This window comes from Oncorhynchus gorbuscha, linkage group LG01, assembly GCF_021184085.1.
Source record: "Oncorhynchus gorbuscha isolate QuinsamMale2020 ecotype Even-year linkage group LG01, OgorEven_v1.0, whole genome shotgun sequence".
Lineage (NCBI taxonomy): Eukaryota > Metazoa > Chordata > Actinopteri > Salmoniformes > Salmonidae > Oncorhynchus > Oncorhynchus gorbuscha.
This window is the reverse complement of record NC_060173.1, coordinates 54,240,273-54,259,598: the sequence shown is the minus strand read 5'-3', so window position 1 is coordinate 54,259,598 and position 19,326 is coordinate 54,240,273. Positions and strand designations below refer to the sequence as shown.

Sequence of the window (19,326 nt, the reverse complement as noted above, 5' to 3'; positions counted from 1 at the left end):
AAATGCTCACTAACAGGGATGTAAACAAGATTTAAGAGAAATAAGGTTTGTGTGTACGGAAGATTTCTGGGATCTTTTATTTCAGCTCATGAAACCAACACTACTTGTTCCGTTTATATATTTTTCAGTGTAGGTTGGCAAAGTTACATGAACTTTCTCAAAATTCCTGAGTTTAGGAAATCCTCTAACTTGTATGTTTTGTTAAACCAGTGAACTTTTGGGAAAATATCTGGGATTTTCTCAACCTTACTTTAAACTGTCAACTTTGTTTTGACAGAACCTCGAAGAAAACGGTGCACCTGGAGGGGTTTTATCCTGTCAAACAAAGTACAAGTTCATTAGAGGTGAGATTGGTTTGGGGCTGGTACCTGGCAGGGTCTGGGTAGATGGGGTGGTCTCTGGATCCTCCCATGTCGTAGCGGGAGAGAGAGAGGAGGGAGGACTCCAACAGTCTCCTGTGAACAAACACACCAAACAATGGATCAGCGTTTAATCTCCTCTACAAAAGGGAGTCCATTTGTTTTATACAACTATTTGGACAATATACAGTACCAGTCAAAAGTTAGGACATTCAAGGGTTTCCTTATTTTTTACTATTTTCTACATAGAACAGTGAAGACATCCAAATAATAAAATAACACATACGGAATAATGAAGTAACCAAAAAAAAGTGTTCAAAATATATTTTATGAGATTCTTCAAAGCAGCCACCCTTAGCCTTGACAGATGTGCACACTCTTGGCATTCTCTCAACCAGCTTCATGAGGAATGCTTTCCAACAGTCTTGAAGGAGTTTCCACATATGCTGATCACTTGTTGGCTGCTTTTCCTTCACTTTGCGGTCCAACTCATCCCAAACCACCTCAATTGGGTTGAGGTCGGGTGATTGTGTAGGCCAGATCATCTGATACAGCACTAAATCACTATCCTTCTTGGTCAAATAGCTCTTACACAGCCTGGAGGTGTGTTGGGTCATTTTCCTGTTGAAATACAAATGATAGTCCCGCTAAACGCAAACCAGATGGGATGGCATATCGCTGCAGAATGCTGTGGTAGCTTTGCAGGTTAAGTGTGCTTTGAACTCTAAATAAATCAAAGTGTCGCCAGCAAAGCACCCCCACACCATCACACCTCCTCCTCCATGCTTCACAGTGGGAACTACACATGTAGAGATCATGCGTTTACCTACTCTGCGTCTCACAAAGACACGGCAGTTGGAACCCAAAATCTCAAATGTGGACTCGACAGACCAAAGGAGAGATTTCCACCTGTCTAATGTCCATTGCTCGTATTTCTTGGCTCAAGCAAGTCTCTTCTTATTGGTGTCCTTTAGTAGTGGTTTCTTAGCAGCAATTTGACCATGAAGGCCTGATTCACGCAGTCTCCTCAACAGTTGATGTTGAGATGGGTCTGTTTCTTGAACTCTGTTAAGCATTTATTTGGGCTGCAATGAACTCTAATGAACTTATCCTTTGCAGCAGAGGTAACTCTGGGTTTTCCTTTCCTGTGAGCCAGTTTCATCATAGCGCTTGATGGTTTTTGCGACTGCACTTGAAGGTGCTTTCAAAGTTCTTGAAATGTTCCGGGTTGAGTGACGTTCAGGTCTTAAAAGTATTTGAGCCGATCTTGCCATAATATGGACTTAGTATTTTATCAACTAGGGCCATCTTCTGTATACCACCCCTACCATGTCACAACACAACTAATTGGCTCAAATGCATTAATGAAAGAATTAACAAGGCACACCTGTTAATTTAAATGCATTCCAAGTGACTACCTCATGAAGCTGGCTGAGAGAATACCAAGAGTGTTCAAAGCTGTCAAGACAAAGGGTGGCTACTTTGAAGAATCTCAAATAAACACTTTTTTGGTTACTACATGATTCCATGTGTTATTTAAATAGTTTTCACTTATTATTCAACAATGTAGAAAACAGTAAAAATAAAGAATAACCTTGGAATGACTAGGAAATACTGAGAAAAGCAGACCAGTAGTTACTTGCTGTAATGTTCTTAAGTCAGAGAGGATCACTAGCTAAAGTAAGCTGAGTTGTGTTCAGTAGATAAAACTGAAGAAAACTGTTTGAAACAGCAAGGTACGATCCAAGCTCGTTCAATTTTTTTTCAAACGTTCATTTTAAAACATATTGCTACGGTGTGCACTACTGAGCAAGACCCTGGACTGAGCAGAAAACACCACTGTAGATACTACCAAGGACTTTCTCATAACTCTACCTCCTCAGAGAGTCCTCGTCTGGGTTATCCACAGGCATTTCCTGGCTTAAGGCCTCTGGCGGTGCATCGGCAACGGTGGAGCGGCTGGAGGCGGCCTGGCGGTAGACTCGCTCCCACTGGCCCGTCTCCTGGTTGTACACCAGGCCCACCGTCTGCTCACCGGGCTGGGCAGTGGACGACGCAATGGTGGGGAAGGGCATGGCCGCACCATGAGGGCCTGGGGAGGGCTGCCGTTCGCTGGGCTCCAGGGGCTGGGTTACCCTCCTCTCCCTCTCTGGTGGCTGGGGTTGGGGTTCCCGCCTCTGTGGTGACACATGGGTCTCTTCATAGGCAGGGCTGGTCGGCTGCTGCCAGGGAGAGCTGGAGCCCTCCTGGGTGGAGACAGCGGAGGTGGACGAGGCTGGGCTGGTGCGCTCCCAGCGTTGGGAGTCGTGGTTGAAGGTGAGCAAGTTGTGGCAGGCCCGGCAGCGGTTCAGTTGGCCCCGAGAGGAGTGAGCCGCATTGGAGGGAGGGGGGTTGTTCTCGGCTGGGGTTGGTGGGGGCGGCTGGGGCTGATAGTGGGAGGAGGAAGGCCTGGGTCTCTCCGGGTCCATGTTGTTGTTGAGCAGCTCCTGCGTCTGCTCCTGGCCGCCCTCCCCTCCCCCGACACCCCCCAGCGGCGACTCCAGGTCCTGCATGCGGTCAAACTCCATGAAGTAGCGGCTCAGGTTGCACTGGAGCACGTTGCGGAACGAGGTCGGGTTGCTGCGCGTGCCGTCCCAGAAAGGGTGGTGCCCGCTGCTGGTGCCCGCGCCTCCACCACCTCGCTGATTGGCCACGGGGCCAGAGCCCGGTTCAGAGCTTGACTGCGTGGGGAAACCCCGTCCCTCTGTGGCGGAAGTGTAGACAGGGGACTGGGAGGAGCCGTCCTGCTGCCGGAGCACTGACAGCAGGCTGACGGAGGACGAGCTGGTTCGGGGGGGCAGCATCCCACCCCCGACACCACCCATACCACCTACCCCGCTCACCCCACCTTCACTCCCTCCAGTTCTGCTCTCTGAGCCTCTCATGTTCAGCAGGCTGCGTGTCCAATCGGGTCCGGGCAGTGGGCGGGAGAGGGGTGGGTGGCTGGTGGGTGGTGGCGGAAGCTGCTGGCTCAGTGGCGGGCTTGCCACGTGGGCGGTAGGCACGGCGCGGTGCAGGGAGCTGCCGGCGCTATAGTAGACCGTTGTGAAGGCAGAGGGCCGCTGTTGGCCCCCACTGGGCTCTGAAGGCTGTCGGGGCTCCGTACGGGCTGAGGAAAAGGTTGAGGCATGGGGGGCCGGCTGAGGGTGCTCAGGGAGGACCACAGGCCTGGAGGAGGGCCCCTCGCCCAGAGAGGGGCTGCGGTTGGCTGTGCAGCGGCTGCATAGGCACACCATGCCCAGGTGCTGGGTGCAGCCTGGGAAGGGCAGTCCACGGTCCTGAGAGGCTGGGTATTGGCCCAAAGGCATGCTGGGGGGCTCGCCGCTGCTCTCCCCGCCAGGGCGGGACGCATCCCCCCCGGCCTGCGCTCCCGAGGAGCGTGAGGAAAGGATGTGCAGGAAGTTGTGGAGGATGGGCGTGCGGCGTACAGGCTGGGAGGGCAGGAAGGAGCGCTGGCGGAAGTGGGGCATCTCTACGCTGTCCATGGGGACCTCTGAGTCATCATCATTCTACAGGAAATAATGTGTTAGATATGAGGGTAGACATGTTGAATGTTTTAGCGTAGTCATGTTTAAAAGGCTTTGAGAATATTTAATTTCTAGACAGAAAACTTTATACGGTATAGTGCAATTTTGTTGTGATAGGAGAAAAGAACTCACCTGCTGGTTGGAGGGGTTCACAGTAGCAGTCAGAAGATTGTGCCCCAAAGGATCAAATCTCACCAACCTAAAAGAGAAAACAGCAGAGCTTTCCATCAACTCAAATATATTCTAATCATAGCAATATCATATTATAATGACACAACATTTACGCTACTGTGAAATTGTTCCATGTGAAAACTAAAAATAGTTTCAACAATATTTTTTCCTGAAATCCAAATTATAGGAGGAATGGAGGACCATCCTACTCAGTGAAAGTATATATAAATAAAAGTTATCGTTTAGGTAAACTAAATATATTCAAAAAATAATAATTTTTAACTGTTTTTTTTTTGGTCTAGCAGGAGGACAGCCATTTTTTTCCATTCTCCTCTGGCTACATCGACTTCAATACAAAACCTAGGAGGCTCGTGCTCCTCACCCCCTTCCATAGACCTACATGGTAATTATGACGACATCCGGAGGACCTCAAACCAATCAAAGTTTAGCAGTATGACTAACATGTCCATCCAATCAAAGGATCAGTGAATTAAACTAGTACTAGGTGTGTGATTTGAAGCTGAGTGAGTTGAGCGTTTTGGATTATTCCATTCAACTTTTGTGCATCTAGACCCGCATCTTTCTGATGCGATCTTCATATTCTGATAGCAGAAATTGCATTTAAGTCAAGTGTAGACTAGATTTTCCAATGCCTCTCAAAGAAGGGCACTTATTGGTAAATGGGTAAAAATAAATTGAATATCCCTTTGAGCATGGTGAAGTTATTAACTACACTTTGGACGGTGTATTAATACACCCAGTCACTACAAAGATACAGGCGTCCTTCCTAACTCAGTTGCCGGAGAGGAAGGAAACCTCTCAGGGATATCACCATGAGGCCAATGGTTACATTAAAACAGTAACAGAGTTTAATGGCTGTGATAGGAGAAATCTGAGGATGATCAACAATATTGTAGTTACTCCACAAGAATAACATAAATGACAGTGTGAAAAGGAGGAAGCTTGTACATGGTCTACTTTTTAGCTGCTCAACAAGACCTAGACTATCTGAATCAGATATGCTAAATTAGGATTGAAGTGAAAACCTACAAGACAGTAGATCTCCAGGAAGAGCGTTGGGCAGCCCTTGTTGTACAGAATGCATCCTGTTTGCAATAAGCTACTAAAGTAAAACTGCCAAAAAAAAAAAATGTCTTGAATACGAAGCGTTATGTTCATATTTTCAAGCACAGTCGTGGCTGCATCAGGTTATGGTAATGCTTGTTATGGTAATGCTTGTTATTGTAATGCCTGTCATTAGCAAGGACTAAGGATCATTTTTGTATTGTTATTTATACAAAAAGAACAGAATAGTGCTAAGCACAGGCAATATACTAGAGGAAAACCTGGTTCAGTCAGACTACCAACAGCCTACGTTCAAGTAGGACAATAACCTAAAACACAAGACCAAATATGCACAAGTTGCTTACCAAGACAACATTGAAAGTTCCCGAGTGGCCTAGTTACATTTCTAACTTAAATTGGGTTGAAAATCTATGGCAAGACTTGCAATGAGCAACAACTTAACAGACAAATGTGCAAACATTGTATAATCCAGGTGTGCAAAGCTCATACACTTACCAAGAAAAACCTCACACCCAAAGGTGATTCTAAAAATGTATTGACTAAGGGGTGAGAATACCTATGTAAAATTTGATCTGTATTTCATTTTTCAAATAAATGCACACATTTCAAAAAATGTTTTCACTGTCATTATGGGGTATTGTGTGCATTTATTGTGGGTAAAAAAAAAATAAATTAAAATTTGAATTCAGGCTGTAACAAAATGTGGAATAAGTCAAGGGGTATGAATACTATCTGAAGGCACTTTATATACATTGCATTCAGAAAGTATTCCGACATTACGTTACAGCCTTATTCTAAAACTTTTTTTTTTTATCCTGTCAATCTACACACAATAACAAAGGCAGAAAAAAAACATATTTACGTGAGTATTCAGACCTTTCACTCAGTACATTGTTGAAGCACCTTTGACAGAGACTACAGCCTGGAGTGTTGGTATAATGCTACAAGCTTGGCACACCAGTATTTGGGGAGTTTCTCCCATTCTTCTCTGCAGATCCTCTCAAGCTCAGTCAGATTGGATGGGAAGCGTTGCTGCACAGCTATTTTCAGGTCTCCAGAGATGTTAGATCGGGTTCAAGTCCAGGCTCTGTTTGGGCCACTCAAGGACATTGAGACTTGTCCCGAAGCCACTCCTGCATTGTCTTGGCTGTGTGCTTAGGGTCGTTGCCCTGTTGGAAGGTCACAGTCTGAGATCCTGAGCGCTCTGGAGAAGGTTTTTATCAAGTATCTCTGTACTTTGCCCCATTCAACTTTCCCTCGATCCTAACGAGTCTGCAGGCCCTGCCGCTGAAAAATCCCCACATCATGATGCTGCCACCACGCTTCACCATAGAGATGGTGCAAGATTTCATCCAGAAGTGACACTTGGCATTCAGGCCAAATAGTTCGATCTTGGTTTCATCGGACCAGAGAATCGTGTTTCTCATGGTCTGAGAGTCCTTTAGGTGCCTTTTGGCAAACTCCAGGCAGGCTGTCATGTGCCTTTTACTGAGGACTGGCTTCTGTCTGGCCATCCTACCACAAAGGCCTGATTGGTGGAGTGCTGTAGAGATGGTTGTCCTTCTGGAGGTTTCTCCCATCTCCACACAGGAACTCTGGAGCTCTGTTAGAGCGACCATCAGGATCTTGCCCAGTTTGGCAAGACGGCCAGCTCTAGGGAAGAGTCTTGGTGGTTCCAAACTTGTTCCATTGAAGAATGATGGAGGGCACTATGTTCTCGGGGACCTTTAATGCTGGGGACCTTCAATGTACCTCGGTGCTCTATGGACAACTCATGGCTTGGTTTTTGCACTGACATGCACTGTCAACCATGGGACCTTATATAAACAGATGTGTACCGTTCCAAATCATGTCCAAGGATGCACCAAAATATAATTGAGTCTAGTAGCAAAGGGTCTGAATGCTTACGTAATTAAAGGCATGCTGTACATTTGCAAACATGTCTAAAAAAAGCTTTCACCTTGTCATTATAGGGAATCGTGTGTAGATTGATCCATTTTAGAATAAGGCTGTAACGCAACAAAATATGGGTCTGAATACTTTCCGAATGCTCTGTATGTATATACAGTTGAAGACGGAAGTTTACTTACACTTAGGTTGGAGTCATTAAAACTCGTTTTTCAACCACTACACAAATTTTTTGTTAACAAACTATTATTTGGGCAAGTCGGTTAGGACATCTACTTTGTGCATGACACAAGTAATTCTTCCAACAATTGTTTACAGACAGATTATTTCACTGTATCACAATTGCAGTGGGTCAGAAGTGTACATACACTAGGTTGACTGTGCCTTTAAACAGCTTGGGAAATTCCCGAAAATGATGTCATGGCTTTAGAAGCTTCTGATAGGCAAACTGACATCATTTGAGTCAATTGGAGGTGTACCTGTGGATGTATTTCAAGGCCTACCTTCAAACTCAGTGCCTCTTTGCTTGACATCATGGGAAAATCAAAATAAATCAGAAAAATACCTCCAGAAGTGTGGTTCATCCTTGGGAGAAATTTCCAAATGCCTGAAGGTACCACTTTCATCTGTACAAACAGTAGTATCCAAGTATAAACACCATGGGACCACGCAGCCGTCATACCGCTAAGGAAATTTTGTCTCCTAGAGATGAATGTACTTTGGTGCGAAAAAGTGCAAATTAATCCCAGAACAACATCAAAGGACATTGTGAAGATGCTGGAGGAAACAGGTACAAAATCATCTATATCCACAGTAAAGCGAGTCCTATATCGACATAACCTGAAAGGCCGCTCAGCAAGGATGAAGCCAATGCTCCAAAACCGCCATAAAAAAACAGACTACGGTTTGCAACTGCATATGGGGACAAAGATCGTACTTTTTGGAGAAATGTCCTCTGATCTGATGGAACAAAAATATAACTGTTTGGCCAAAATGACCATTGTTATGCTTGCAAGCCGAAGAACACCATCCCTGCCATGAAGCACAGGGGTGGTAGCATCACGTTGTGGGTGTGCTTTGCTGCAGGAGGGACTGGTGCACTTCACAAAATAGATGGCTTCATGAGGCAGGAAAATTATGTGGGTATATTGAAGCAACATCTCAAGACATCAGTCAGGAAGTTAAAGCTTGTTCGCAAATGGGTCTTCCAAATGGACAATGACCCCAAGCATATTTCCAAAGTTGTGGCAAAATGGCTTAAGGACAACAAAGTCAAAGTCAAGGAGTGGCCATCACAAAGCCCTGGTCTCAATCCTGTAGAAGTTGTGTTGGCAGAACTGAAAAAGCATGTGCGAGCAAAGAGGCCTACAAACCTGACTCAGTTTGACTCGAGGTAAACAATAAAGGCAATGCTACCAAATACTAATTGAGTCTATGTAAACTTCTGACCCACTGGGAATGTGATGAAATAAATAAAAGCTCAAATAAATTATTCTGACATTTCACATTCCTAAAACATGGAATTTTTACTAGGATTAAAATGTCAGGAGTTGTGAAATACTGAGTTTAAATGTATTTGGCTAAGGTTTATGTAAACTTCCGACTTCAACTGTATCAGTGTTTCCGTTAGGAAAATGTGGCACCAGACATTTGACCTGCAGCATGTTAATTTACTGGACCTATATGCATTGGGTGAGTAACCCGATTAGGGCGTCCACCCACGGTACTCAGAATGACAGCAAACATATAGATGATGGTAATTCATCTTAACAGCACATGCAACAGCTTACCGAATTATGATGCGCAGTTTTATGATGTTACAATAACTTTCCACATTTACTTTCTCAGCCAGCAAGAGTTTAATAAACAGCAAAACCACTACCCTATGTCAATCTGGTATCCCCAATAGTAGAAATGTTTACCTATTCTATTAGTCAGCTTGTGGAATGATAGAACCCAAATTCATACAACCAGTATACGAAACAAGTAAATAAAAAGCAATGAGGCTGATGCAGCAGATCAGAATGTTTAGCTTAAAAATGTTGATAAACTATCTTCTTCACATTATATGCGCAGCAATGCGCATACAGCAGTAAGCTAAGCACAAATGTTTGTTCCATTATGCAATTTGCTGGAAACCGCTGTTGTCAAAAGCGCACTGCACATGCAAGAGGTTTCAATTGACCTTTAAAATGTCAATATTTTCATCTAGGGAAGATCTAAAGATGCAACAATTAGCATGGGTTGCTAATATGACTAGGATTGTGCCTTTGGCTACTTGACAATGAAAGGAAGTTGAAATCCAATAGAACATGGAACAAACATGAGAGAAATAGGCTACTTGTTTCAATGACATAGGGAAGTCTTTATACAAATAATTGCCTCAAAGTTTATAGCAATGGATTTTGGCTATAGGCTACTTTGAAGCAAGGTAAGACATGCCTCACAAAATGAAATAAAACATTCCGGTTCCACACAATTAAGTATATATTTTCAAAATGCGTACTGCCTCCAGTTCACATTGCAAAGTGTGACGCGCTGAAGCCTAACGTTGCCTAATGCCTATGCACTTGAATGGCAAGCACACTTCAATTACCAGTTGAGAAATAAAAATAGTAGCTCTCTCGCTGTCCGACAGATTTTCACTCAAACTAGGCTCTTTATCTGTATGCTGTACGCCTGTGATAAATAAGAATCATAAACGACCAAACGAAAACACACAAGCACCAATTTAATTATACAAATGAACCTATAGAACAGAAAAGCATGACCGAAAATGCATTTACATCAACTAACTGATATTTCTATCAATTAATAGGCTAAAAAGCATTATATTGCAATGGTCTTTTGTTATTCACCAGGACAATTGGCCGGCGCCAATTTTATTTATTGGCTTTTTATTCGTTTTTAAAATCACCCAAAAGCCACCTATTACAGGCTAAATGAAACCCAGAGAGAGAGCGCGAAAGTATGTAGTATATATCCAGCCCTACATCAATCTCTATGGTCTCTCACCTGACTCTTTCAGTCTCGCTGCCGGTTTTGACCACGGCAAAGGGCTCGGGCCGGCTCCAGTCCCAGAAGTGGAGCTCATTATTGGTGGCGATTAGGAGGAGCTGGGCAGTGGGGTGGAAGGCTAGCGAGGCAATGGCCACGTTGCTTTCCGTGAACCAGCTCTCACTGCCACCCTGCAGAAACAAACACAAGGGGATTTAATACAGAAAGAAACAAGTAGGATACGGAAACAGTGGATACAAACGCTAGCATGATCGTTATGGGATGCGGATTCCTGTCGAAGGGGTTTATCAACTAGACTACCAATAGCAACACAATGAAGATAGAAAAGTTTCCTTATGATGCCTGGAGTTGGACAATGCCCTGGGGGACACCTCAACATTTACTTCTGGCGAAGACTGTGCTGTGAATACAAGTCTTACAATCTAAAATAGTAAAAGAATATACCTATGCAACTTAGCAAGCGGAGACCTGAAACTTGGGTCCGATTTATTTTAATAGGGGTCTGTCTGTGTTTAAGAGAAGGCACCACTTACATGTAGGTCCCAGATGCGGACCTCTCCGTCAAGGCACCCGGAGGCCACCAGACCTGGGATGGTAGGGTGAAAGGTCACGCACCAGGGCGTGCGGCGGTGGCCTACCAGCGAATGCAAGCACTTTCCAGTCTTCACCTCTGTGATGTAGATGTTGTGATTGACATGAGTGGAAGCCATGAGGGTCCTATCAAATTGGAGATAAGGGGGGTAGAGTAAATGTTACAGCTGCTATGCCGCTTAAGGAAGCCCTGCCTCAAATGCTCTCATGAATCCATTTGTGCGGCCGGGTCAGTTGAGTTCCTTACCGGTCTGGGCTGAAGGCCAACAGGAACGTCGAGCGAGGGCTGTCTGGCAGCTCCACTTTCTGTGTAAGGGCAACAAACATTGCTTAACACCTTACATGGAGGTAGCACACACATTATTAAATGCAAAAATCATAGTATAATTACATATATTCAAAAATACATTTGTTTTTACTAAAGACTTGAGTGAAATTGTGATCCATCAACTGCATATTATTAGGGATTTTAAAGAACAACTCCCAAAATAGACTATAGATGATAAAGATAAGCACAGGGCATTGTTTCCATGGTGACGAGTTAAAGGCAATGGTATATTGTCCCAGATCAAAATGCCTACTGCAGCAGGTGGGCAGTGAAAGTAGTGAGAGATTGATAGCCTACTACTACTCCATATCTGTTGAAACCAAAGTAGTTTCGACTAATCCTTTGACTGGGATAGTGTGCTTCTTTGGCTTTTACCTGACTCTGCCATTTCATCCAGCGGACCTTCTCCTCCACCAGCTGCTGCAGCAGGCGCTTGGAGCCAAAGGCCTGTGAGCCGCGCTCCCGGCTGGACAGGATCCGCACAGAGTTCCTCTGATGACGAGAGGCCATGGTGGTTCTCCTCCCGTACGGGGCTGGGGCCACACCACCACTCTGCCACAGGCCTCTCTGGCTGGTCTAGGGACAGTCACTTCTGCTGCCGCCACTCGCTCGCCATGCAGAGTCTAGGCTGGGAAGGAGAAAGAGACAATGGGAAGAGAGGGCCAAGAACAGAAGATAGTAGTTTAGTTTTGGTTGGCATACGTTTTGCACATGGAAAACCTTTACTTGCGGGATTGTCTGAAACCAGCCACCTGGACAACTGATGAAACTGAGGAGTATTTTTGTTTGTAATAAAGCCCATTTATGGGGAAAAACTGATTGGCTGGGCCTGGCTCCCCCATGGCTGCACCCTTGCCGAATCGTGAAATCCATAGATTAGGGCCGAATGAATACATTTAAATTGACCTATTTCCTTATATGAACTAAAACTCAGTAAAATCTTTGAAATTGTTGCATGTTGTGTTTATATTTTTGTTAATTACATTTAGGGGATCGGTACTAAAATATCCTGTGTTCTTAAATAAGAACATCCAAGCTTGCAGCTCTCTGGCTGGCCTACATGTGCAGCCAAAGTCAAGATCTCACATCTGGAAGACTGCCAAAAATGTTGCACTCTTAAAATGTAGTCATATTTTGGTCACAAATTGGCAAAACACCACAGGCAATGCAAAACAGCACTGCTTTTCACCCTCTTAACAAGCCTTGTTTAACTTGGGCTTGGATAACCAAAGGCATTTTAAACGAGGGGAAAATTTCTCCAACACTGGAGCGGGCGATTTTCAAGTAAACAAAGATGACCAACAAGAGTCATATTAGGAACACACAATATTTGGCAGGCAGGTGCCACATTATTTTAAACCATGACGGGTGGGCCTAATTGCAATTCTAAGTAAGACAGACGTCCAAACCGGATCCAAACACGGATCATCACTGCGGTATGCAATTTTCATCAAGTTGCTTTCCAGAACGCCAATGAGTAGTGTTTCATAAGCTATCCCCGTGGCTTGACTTAGCTCTACATTACAATCTAAGAAGAAACTGAGTGTAAGTCTATGGTGCAGAGTCACAAAGAGACACTGAATAGCCTGTATGTTGTCAAAAAGTACCCGAATACACAACACCACAAGCACATTATTACGCAACTATGTTATTGCAACTCCAATGATGTTATTCTAAGAATGCCAAGTGATAACAATCATGTCATATGCAGAGAACTATTTATTGAATTAGCTGTGTAGTGGGCAAAAATGTGCACCCCTTGGGGTCCCCAAGAACAAGTTTGGGAAACGTTGATTAGGTTAACACTGAGTGCATAAAGCATTAGGAACACCTGCTCTTTCCATGACAGACTGACCAGGTGAACGCCATGATCCCTTATTGATGTCACCTGTTAAATCCACCTCAATCAGTGTAGACAAGTTAAAGGATTGTGTATCATTCAGAGGGTGAATAGACAAGACAAAATATTTAAATGTCTTTGAACGGGGTATGTGTGTGTCAAGAACTGCTGGATTTTTCAGGCTCAACAGTTTCCCATGTGTATCAAGAATGGTCCACCATCCAAAGGACATCCAGCCAACTTGACAACTGTGGGAAGCATTGGAGTCAACATTCCTGTGGAACGCTTTCGACACATTGGGGCATGGACTCTACAACGAATTGCGTCTGTTCTGAGGGCAAAGGTGTTCCTCATGTTTTGTACACTCAGTGTATGTCCATATTCATAGACTGCTGAAATTGATAAGTCATACTAGGTGGCTGACAAACAGCTTGAGTTTACCATGCAATGTTACCTAGCTACGATAACTTCAAATAAGGAATATGATTTTGGCAAACTGATTAATATAGCTAGTTAGCTAAAACCACTGTCTTAACAAGTAAATAACGTTAGCTTGATAGCTAACTCAAGAAAATGCGTCTGAAACAGCTACGACTAATCAGCTAGCTAGTTAACATTAGGGAATTGGCAAGCTAGTTAACCAGCTAACGTTAGCCAAATAAACATGTAGCCAACATTAGCTACTAACGTTACTAGCAAATGTGAGCCATCTTAAACTAAGTAGCTAATGTTAACATTCGGTAGGCAAACCACCAAGAACCAACCAGAAACCCAGCTAATGGTACCGGCAAATGTTTTTTCATAGCTATAGTAACGTTGGCTAATTTGTCAGTTTAGTTACCCAACGAACCCCGATAGCTTGCTAGGTTATCCCGCTAAACTTGGTAACTAGCCAATAGAGAAAAAAACTTGCTATTAAGTTGGTTAATGTTAGTTATTTGGAAAATAGCTAATCCTTGCTGCCAGTCCCGGATACTGTATTAGCATAACTAGCGCGCTAACTAGCTACTGTATAGAACAAAGCCGACGATACAACGTTAGATATGAGACATAACAAAAAACAAACTTCTTATATTCTGCAGAATCAGCTAACGACTGAGTCAAGAGGCCATTGCCTACCTTTCTTTCTTGTATTCTTGTTGAAATGTGTCATCATAGGCGTAGCTAACGGTTAGCGTAGCAAGCAAAAATGTACGGCAAGTACGAGCTTGCTACACTTGTCTTAGCCTTGACACATTAATGAATTGACCAATATCAATCTATGATAATTGCGATTGAACACATTCATATCCTCTGATAAATCTATTTTATCATATTATCGTGGCATAGAGCAAATTCATTGTGCTAGCTATCCGTCTACTGCGTAGCTAGCTTCCCAGAGATGTGTGTCGTGAACAACATTTTAGCGTGAGCAACAATAGTGGAATCGGTGGTTCGCCTTCAATATAAAAGTCCCCCATTGAAACTGATAAAAAAATAGAGGAATCATGCCACAGTTGTACTAGATTAATCAGAGCTTTCCAGCCCTGCTCATGGGGAGCTACCATCCAGTAGGTTTTCACTCCATCCCTAACTAACCTGATTCAGCTCATCAACCAGCTAACTACAATTGGGTGCTATAGATTAGGGTTGGAGCAAAAACCTACAGGAAAATAGCTCTCCAGCAACAGGGTTAGAGAGCCCTAGACGAAATAATGGTCTGTTGAATATAAACTATAATGGTCAAAAATATAAACGCAACATGAAACAATTTCAATGATTTTACTGAGTTACAGTTCATATAAGGAAATCAGTCAATTGAAATACATTTATTAGGCCTTAATCTATGGATTTCACATGACTGGGAATAGGCCCATCCAATTGGGTGCCAGGCCCACCCACTGGAGAGCCAGGCCCAGCCAATCAGAATGAGTTTTTCCCGATAAAAGGGCTTTATTACAGAAAGAAATACTCCTCAGATTCATCAGTTGTCCAGGTGGCTGGTTTCAGATGATCCCGCAGGTGAAGAAGCTGGAGGTGAAGATCCTGGGCTGGTGTGGTTACACAGTTGTGAGGCTGGTTGGGCATACTGCCAAATTCTCAAAAATTACGTTGGAGGTGGCTTATGGTAGAGAAATGAGCATTCAATTCTCTGGCAACAGCTCTGGTGGACATTCCTGCAGTCAGAATGCCAATTGCACACTCCCTCAAACTTGAGAAATCTGTGGCATTGTGTTGTGTGACAAAACTGCACATTTGAGTGGTGGTTTATTGTCCCCAGCACAAGGTGTACCTGTGTAATGATCACACTGTTTAATCAGCTTCTTAATATGCCACACTTGTCAGGTGGATGGATGATCTTGGCAAAGGAGAAATGCTCACTAAAAGGGAAGTAAACACATCTGTGGACACCATTTCACAGAAATAAGCTTTTTGTGCATATGGGACATTTCTGGGATCTTTTATTTAATCTCATGAAACTTGGGACCAACACTTTACATGTTGCATTTATATATTTTCTTCAGTATAGATAAGCATCTGTTGAAATCGCACAATGGATGTATTACACTTCAGAATTGCTTTGGTGGCATAGGCTACTCAAGGCTGGTGCTCTGGTCAGCTGATTGTTCACCCACACCCGCCCACAATTGCTAATAACCCACCCGTAACTGCCAGACTAGGCCCATATGTGATAAAGTGACAATCTGAGGCCCACACCCGAACCTAACCCCGCAAATATAGAAATGCGGTGTAGGCCACATTCAGAGACAGTGGAATACTTTTTTGACAGGGGGTGCAGGATTCTTCTTCTGCTGCCTGATTTAGATATGTTTCTGCTTTATAATTTCCAACATTTTGGTAGGCTATTTGTTAGTCAACTTGTCCTTAATTAGATACATGCAGCTTCTCTTCTGTCATTAGGCTTAGTGGTTAGAGCGTTGGACTAGTAACCGGAAGGTTGCGAGTTCAAACCCCCGAGCTGACAAGGTACAAATCTGTCGTTCTGCCCCTGAACAGGCAGTTAACCCACTGTTCCCAGGCCGTCATTGAAAATAAGAATATGTTCTTAACTGACTTGCCTGGTTAAATAAAGGTAAAATATATATATATATATATATGTATATATATGTTGCCCAAGAACAGTGTTTCCCAGACTTTTTATAGTCCCGTACTCCTTCAAACATTCAACCTCCAGTTGCGTACCCTCTCTAGCACCAGGGTCAATGCACTCTCAAATGTTGTTTTTTGCCATCATTGTAAGCCTGCCACACACACTACAATACATTTATTAATCATAAGAATGAGTTTTTGTCACTACCTGGCTCGTGGGAAGTGACAAAGAGCACTTATAGGACCAGGACACAAATAATAATAATCAATAGTTTTGCTCTTTATTTAACCATCGTACATATAGAACCTTTTTGTTCTCTATGGGGGTGCCACAGGGTTCAATTCTCGGGCCGACTCTTTTCTCTGTATATATCAATGATGTTGCTCTTGCTGCGGGCGATTCCCTGATCCACCTCTACGCAGACGACACCATTCTATATACTTTCGGCCCGTCATTGAACACTGTGCTATCTAACCTCCAAACGAGCTTCAATGCCATACAACACTCCTTCCGTGGCCTTCAACTGCTCTTAAACGCTAGTAAAACCAAATGCATGCTTTTCAACCGATCGCTGCCTGCACCCGCATGCCCGACTAGCATCACCACCCTGGATGGTTCCGACCTTGAATATGTGGACATCTATAAGTACCTAGGTGTCTGGCTCGACTGCAAACTCTCCTTCCAGACTCATATCAAACATCTCCAATCGAAAATCAAATCAAGAATCGGCTTTCTATTCCGCAACAAAGCCTCCTTCACTCACGCCACCAAGCTTACCCTAGTAAAACTGACTATCCTACCGATCCTCGACTTCGGCGATGTCATCTACAAAATGGCTTCCAACACTCTACTCAGCAAACTGGATGCAGTCTATCACAGTGCCATCCGTTTTGTCACTAAAGCACCTTATACCACCCACCACTGCGACTTGTATGCTCTAGTCGGCTGGCCCTCGCTACATATTTGTCGCCAGACCCACTGGCTCCAGGTCATCTACAAGTCCATGCTAGGTAAAGCTCCGCCTTATCTCAGTTCACTGGTCACGATGGCAACACCCATCCGTAGCACGCGCTCCAGCAGGTGTATCTCACTGATCATCCCTAAAGCCAACACCTCATTTGGCCACCTTTCGTTCCAGTACTCTGCTGCCTGTGACTGGAACGAATTGCAAAAATCGCTGAAGTTGGAGACTTTTATCTCCCTCACCAACTTCAAACATCAGCTATCTGAGCCGCTAACCGATCGCTGCTGCTGTACATAGTCTATTGGTAAATAGCCCACCCATTTTCACCTACCTCATTCCCATACTGTTTTTATACTGTTTTTATTTATTTACTTTTCTGTTCTTTTGCACACCAATATCTCTACCTGTACATGACCATCTGATCATTTATCAACCCAGTGCTAATCTGCAAAATTGTAATTATTCGCCTACCTCATGCCTTTTGCACACATTGTATATAGACTCCCCTTTTTTCTACTGTGTTATTGACTTGTTAATTGTTTACTCCATGTGTAACTCTGTGTTGTCTGTTCACACTGCTATGCTTTATCTTGGCCAGGTCGCAGTTGCAAATGAGAACTTGTTCTCAACTAGCCTACCTGGTTAAATAAATGTGAAAAAAAAAAATGAAAATTGTAAATAACTCACCACAGGTTACTGAGAAGGGTGTGCTTGAAAGGATGCACATATCTCTGCAATGTTGAGTTGTATTGGAGAGTCTCGGTCTTAAATCATTTTCTACACACAGCCTGTGCCTGTATTTAGTTTTCTTGCTAGTGCGGGCCGAAAATTCACTCTCACATAGGTACGTGGTTGCAAAGGGCATCAGTGTCTTAGCGTGATTTGCAAAGGCCGGATACTCTGAATTGCAGCCCAATCCAGAAATCTGGCAGTGGCTTCTGATTAAATTAAATGTTCACGGAACTGCTTGTTGCAATTTCATTGGGGCTCTGTTGTTCAGATATCGGTAAGTAGACTAGAGGCAGGGCATGGAAGGGATAACGAATCCAGTTGTTTGTGTCATCCGTTTCAGGAAAGTACCTGTGTAATTGCGCACCCAACTCACTCATGTGCTTCGCTATATCACATTTGACATTGTCCGTAAGCTTGAGTTCATTTGCACACAAAAAAATCATACAATGATGGAAAGACCTGTGTGTTGTCCTTGTTAATGCAGACAGAAAATAGCTTCAACTTCTTAACCATAGCCTCAATATAGTTGTGGAGAGTCCCTGTAATGCTAGATTCAGGCGAGAAAAAAACATCACCCAGATAGGGCAGTCGTGTGAGAAACTCGTCATCATGCAAGCGGTCAGATAAGTGAAAATTATGGTCAGTAAAGAAAACTTTAAGCTCGCCTCTCAATTTAAAAACGTGTCAATACTTTGCCGCTTGTTAACCAGTATGTTGTAAAAGCGTTACATGGTCGCTGCCCATATCATTGCATAGTGCTGAAAATACACAAAAGTTCAGAGGCCTTGCTTTATAGAGCCTCTCAGTGGATACTGCAGTGTACGTACCCAAGCGGCATTGGGAGAAACTACTTGCATGCATGTTTACCACTCCACTATGTCTCGCTGTCATGGCTTTTGCGCCATCGGTACAGATACCAACAAGAGCAGCAGCTACGTTTGGCTTCATACAGACAGTTAGTGGAATTCCTGCGAGATATGTTAATTATTTGACTAGGCTACCTGTATTTGACCTTGTGTTGTTATTTCGCTGAACACTAGATGGTTAAATTTTATTTTTGGCAGTGAAACGAGGCTACTCAGGAGAGAAAAAAAATCCTCACCCAAATGTATAGCCCCGTCAAATTAACTAAGTATTGTCTTTGGTTGAAATTATATAACATTCCAATCTTTTTTGGCATTTTCTAGTCCAATTGTGGCACGATTCCACAATTGTTATCAGTTTGCATCACGGACTTGTATTTTGAAGCGGAACCGCCGATTTCACTATTGTTGCTCACGACACACATATGTGCGTTCCAGAAAAGCAAAAATGTATACCGAACATTATGTAGGAAAAGGCAATTACAGTAAAGCCCTAACCCCAAAACAGTAACTTAACGTAGTAGGTGCCGTAAAAGAAACGCCTGAAACTAGATCCCTACATACTTGAGAAGAAGGAAAGCAACTGTCGGGGGAGGTTCTCTTTTGCACTGTTCAAACAACCCAGTAAATGTGGAGGAGTTAAATCGCCTTGTTAATTAAAGTCCAAAAGCATAAGCCGTGTCACAGGCTCTCTTAACATTTCTCCTGAAAACCTTTACACCGGTTGTTGGGGACTCGAGGCATCTGCGGACTCGGCAGCAAAAAAAAGGCGGTCATGGCTAGAAGGGATCCAGTTTTTGTAAAATTAA

At 43.6% G+C, this 19,326-nt stretch overlaps 1 protein-coding gene across 1 annotated transcript in view; it reads right to left on the bottom strand.

Moving 5' to 3' along the window:
• Window positions 1-14,287, bottom strand: part of ambra1b (autophagy/beclin-1 regulator 1b) — a 52,816-nt gene extending 38,529 nt beyond the window's left edge. The window contains exons 1-8 of the mRNA XM_046356605.1: window positions 13,987-14,287; window positions 11,403-11,655; window positions 10,947-11,005; window positions 10,642-10,825; window positions 10,106-10,278; window positions 4,058-4,124; window positions 2,235-3,907; window positions 369-455 (exon numbers count right to left, since the gene is read on the bottom strand). Of these exons, the coding sequence (XP_046212561.1) occupies window positions 369-455; window positions 2,235-3,907; window positions 4,058-4,124; window positions 10,106-10,278; window positions 10,642-10,825; window positions 10,947-11,005; window positions 11,403-11,537 (2,378 nt within the window). The 5' untranslated portion in view covers window positions 11,538-11,655; window positions 13,987-14,287. The remainder of the gene's footprint in view (window positions 1-368; window positions 456-2,234; window positions 3,908-4,057; window positions 4,125-10,105; window positions 10,279-10,641; window positions 10,826-10,946; window positions 11,006-11,402; window positions 11,656-13,986) is intronic.
• Between the last annotated feature and the right edge of the window lie 5,039 nt (window positions 14,288-19,326).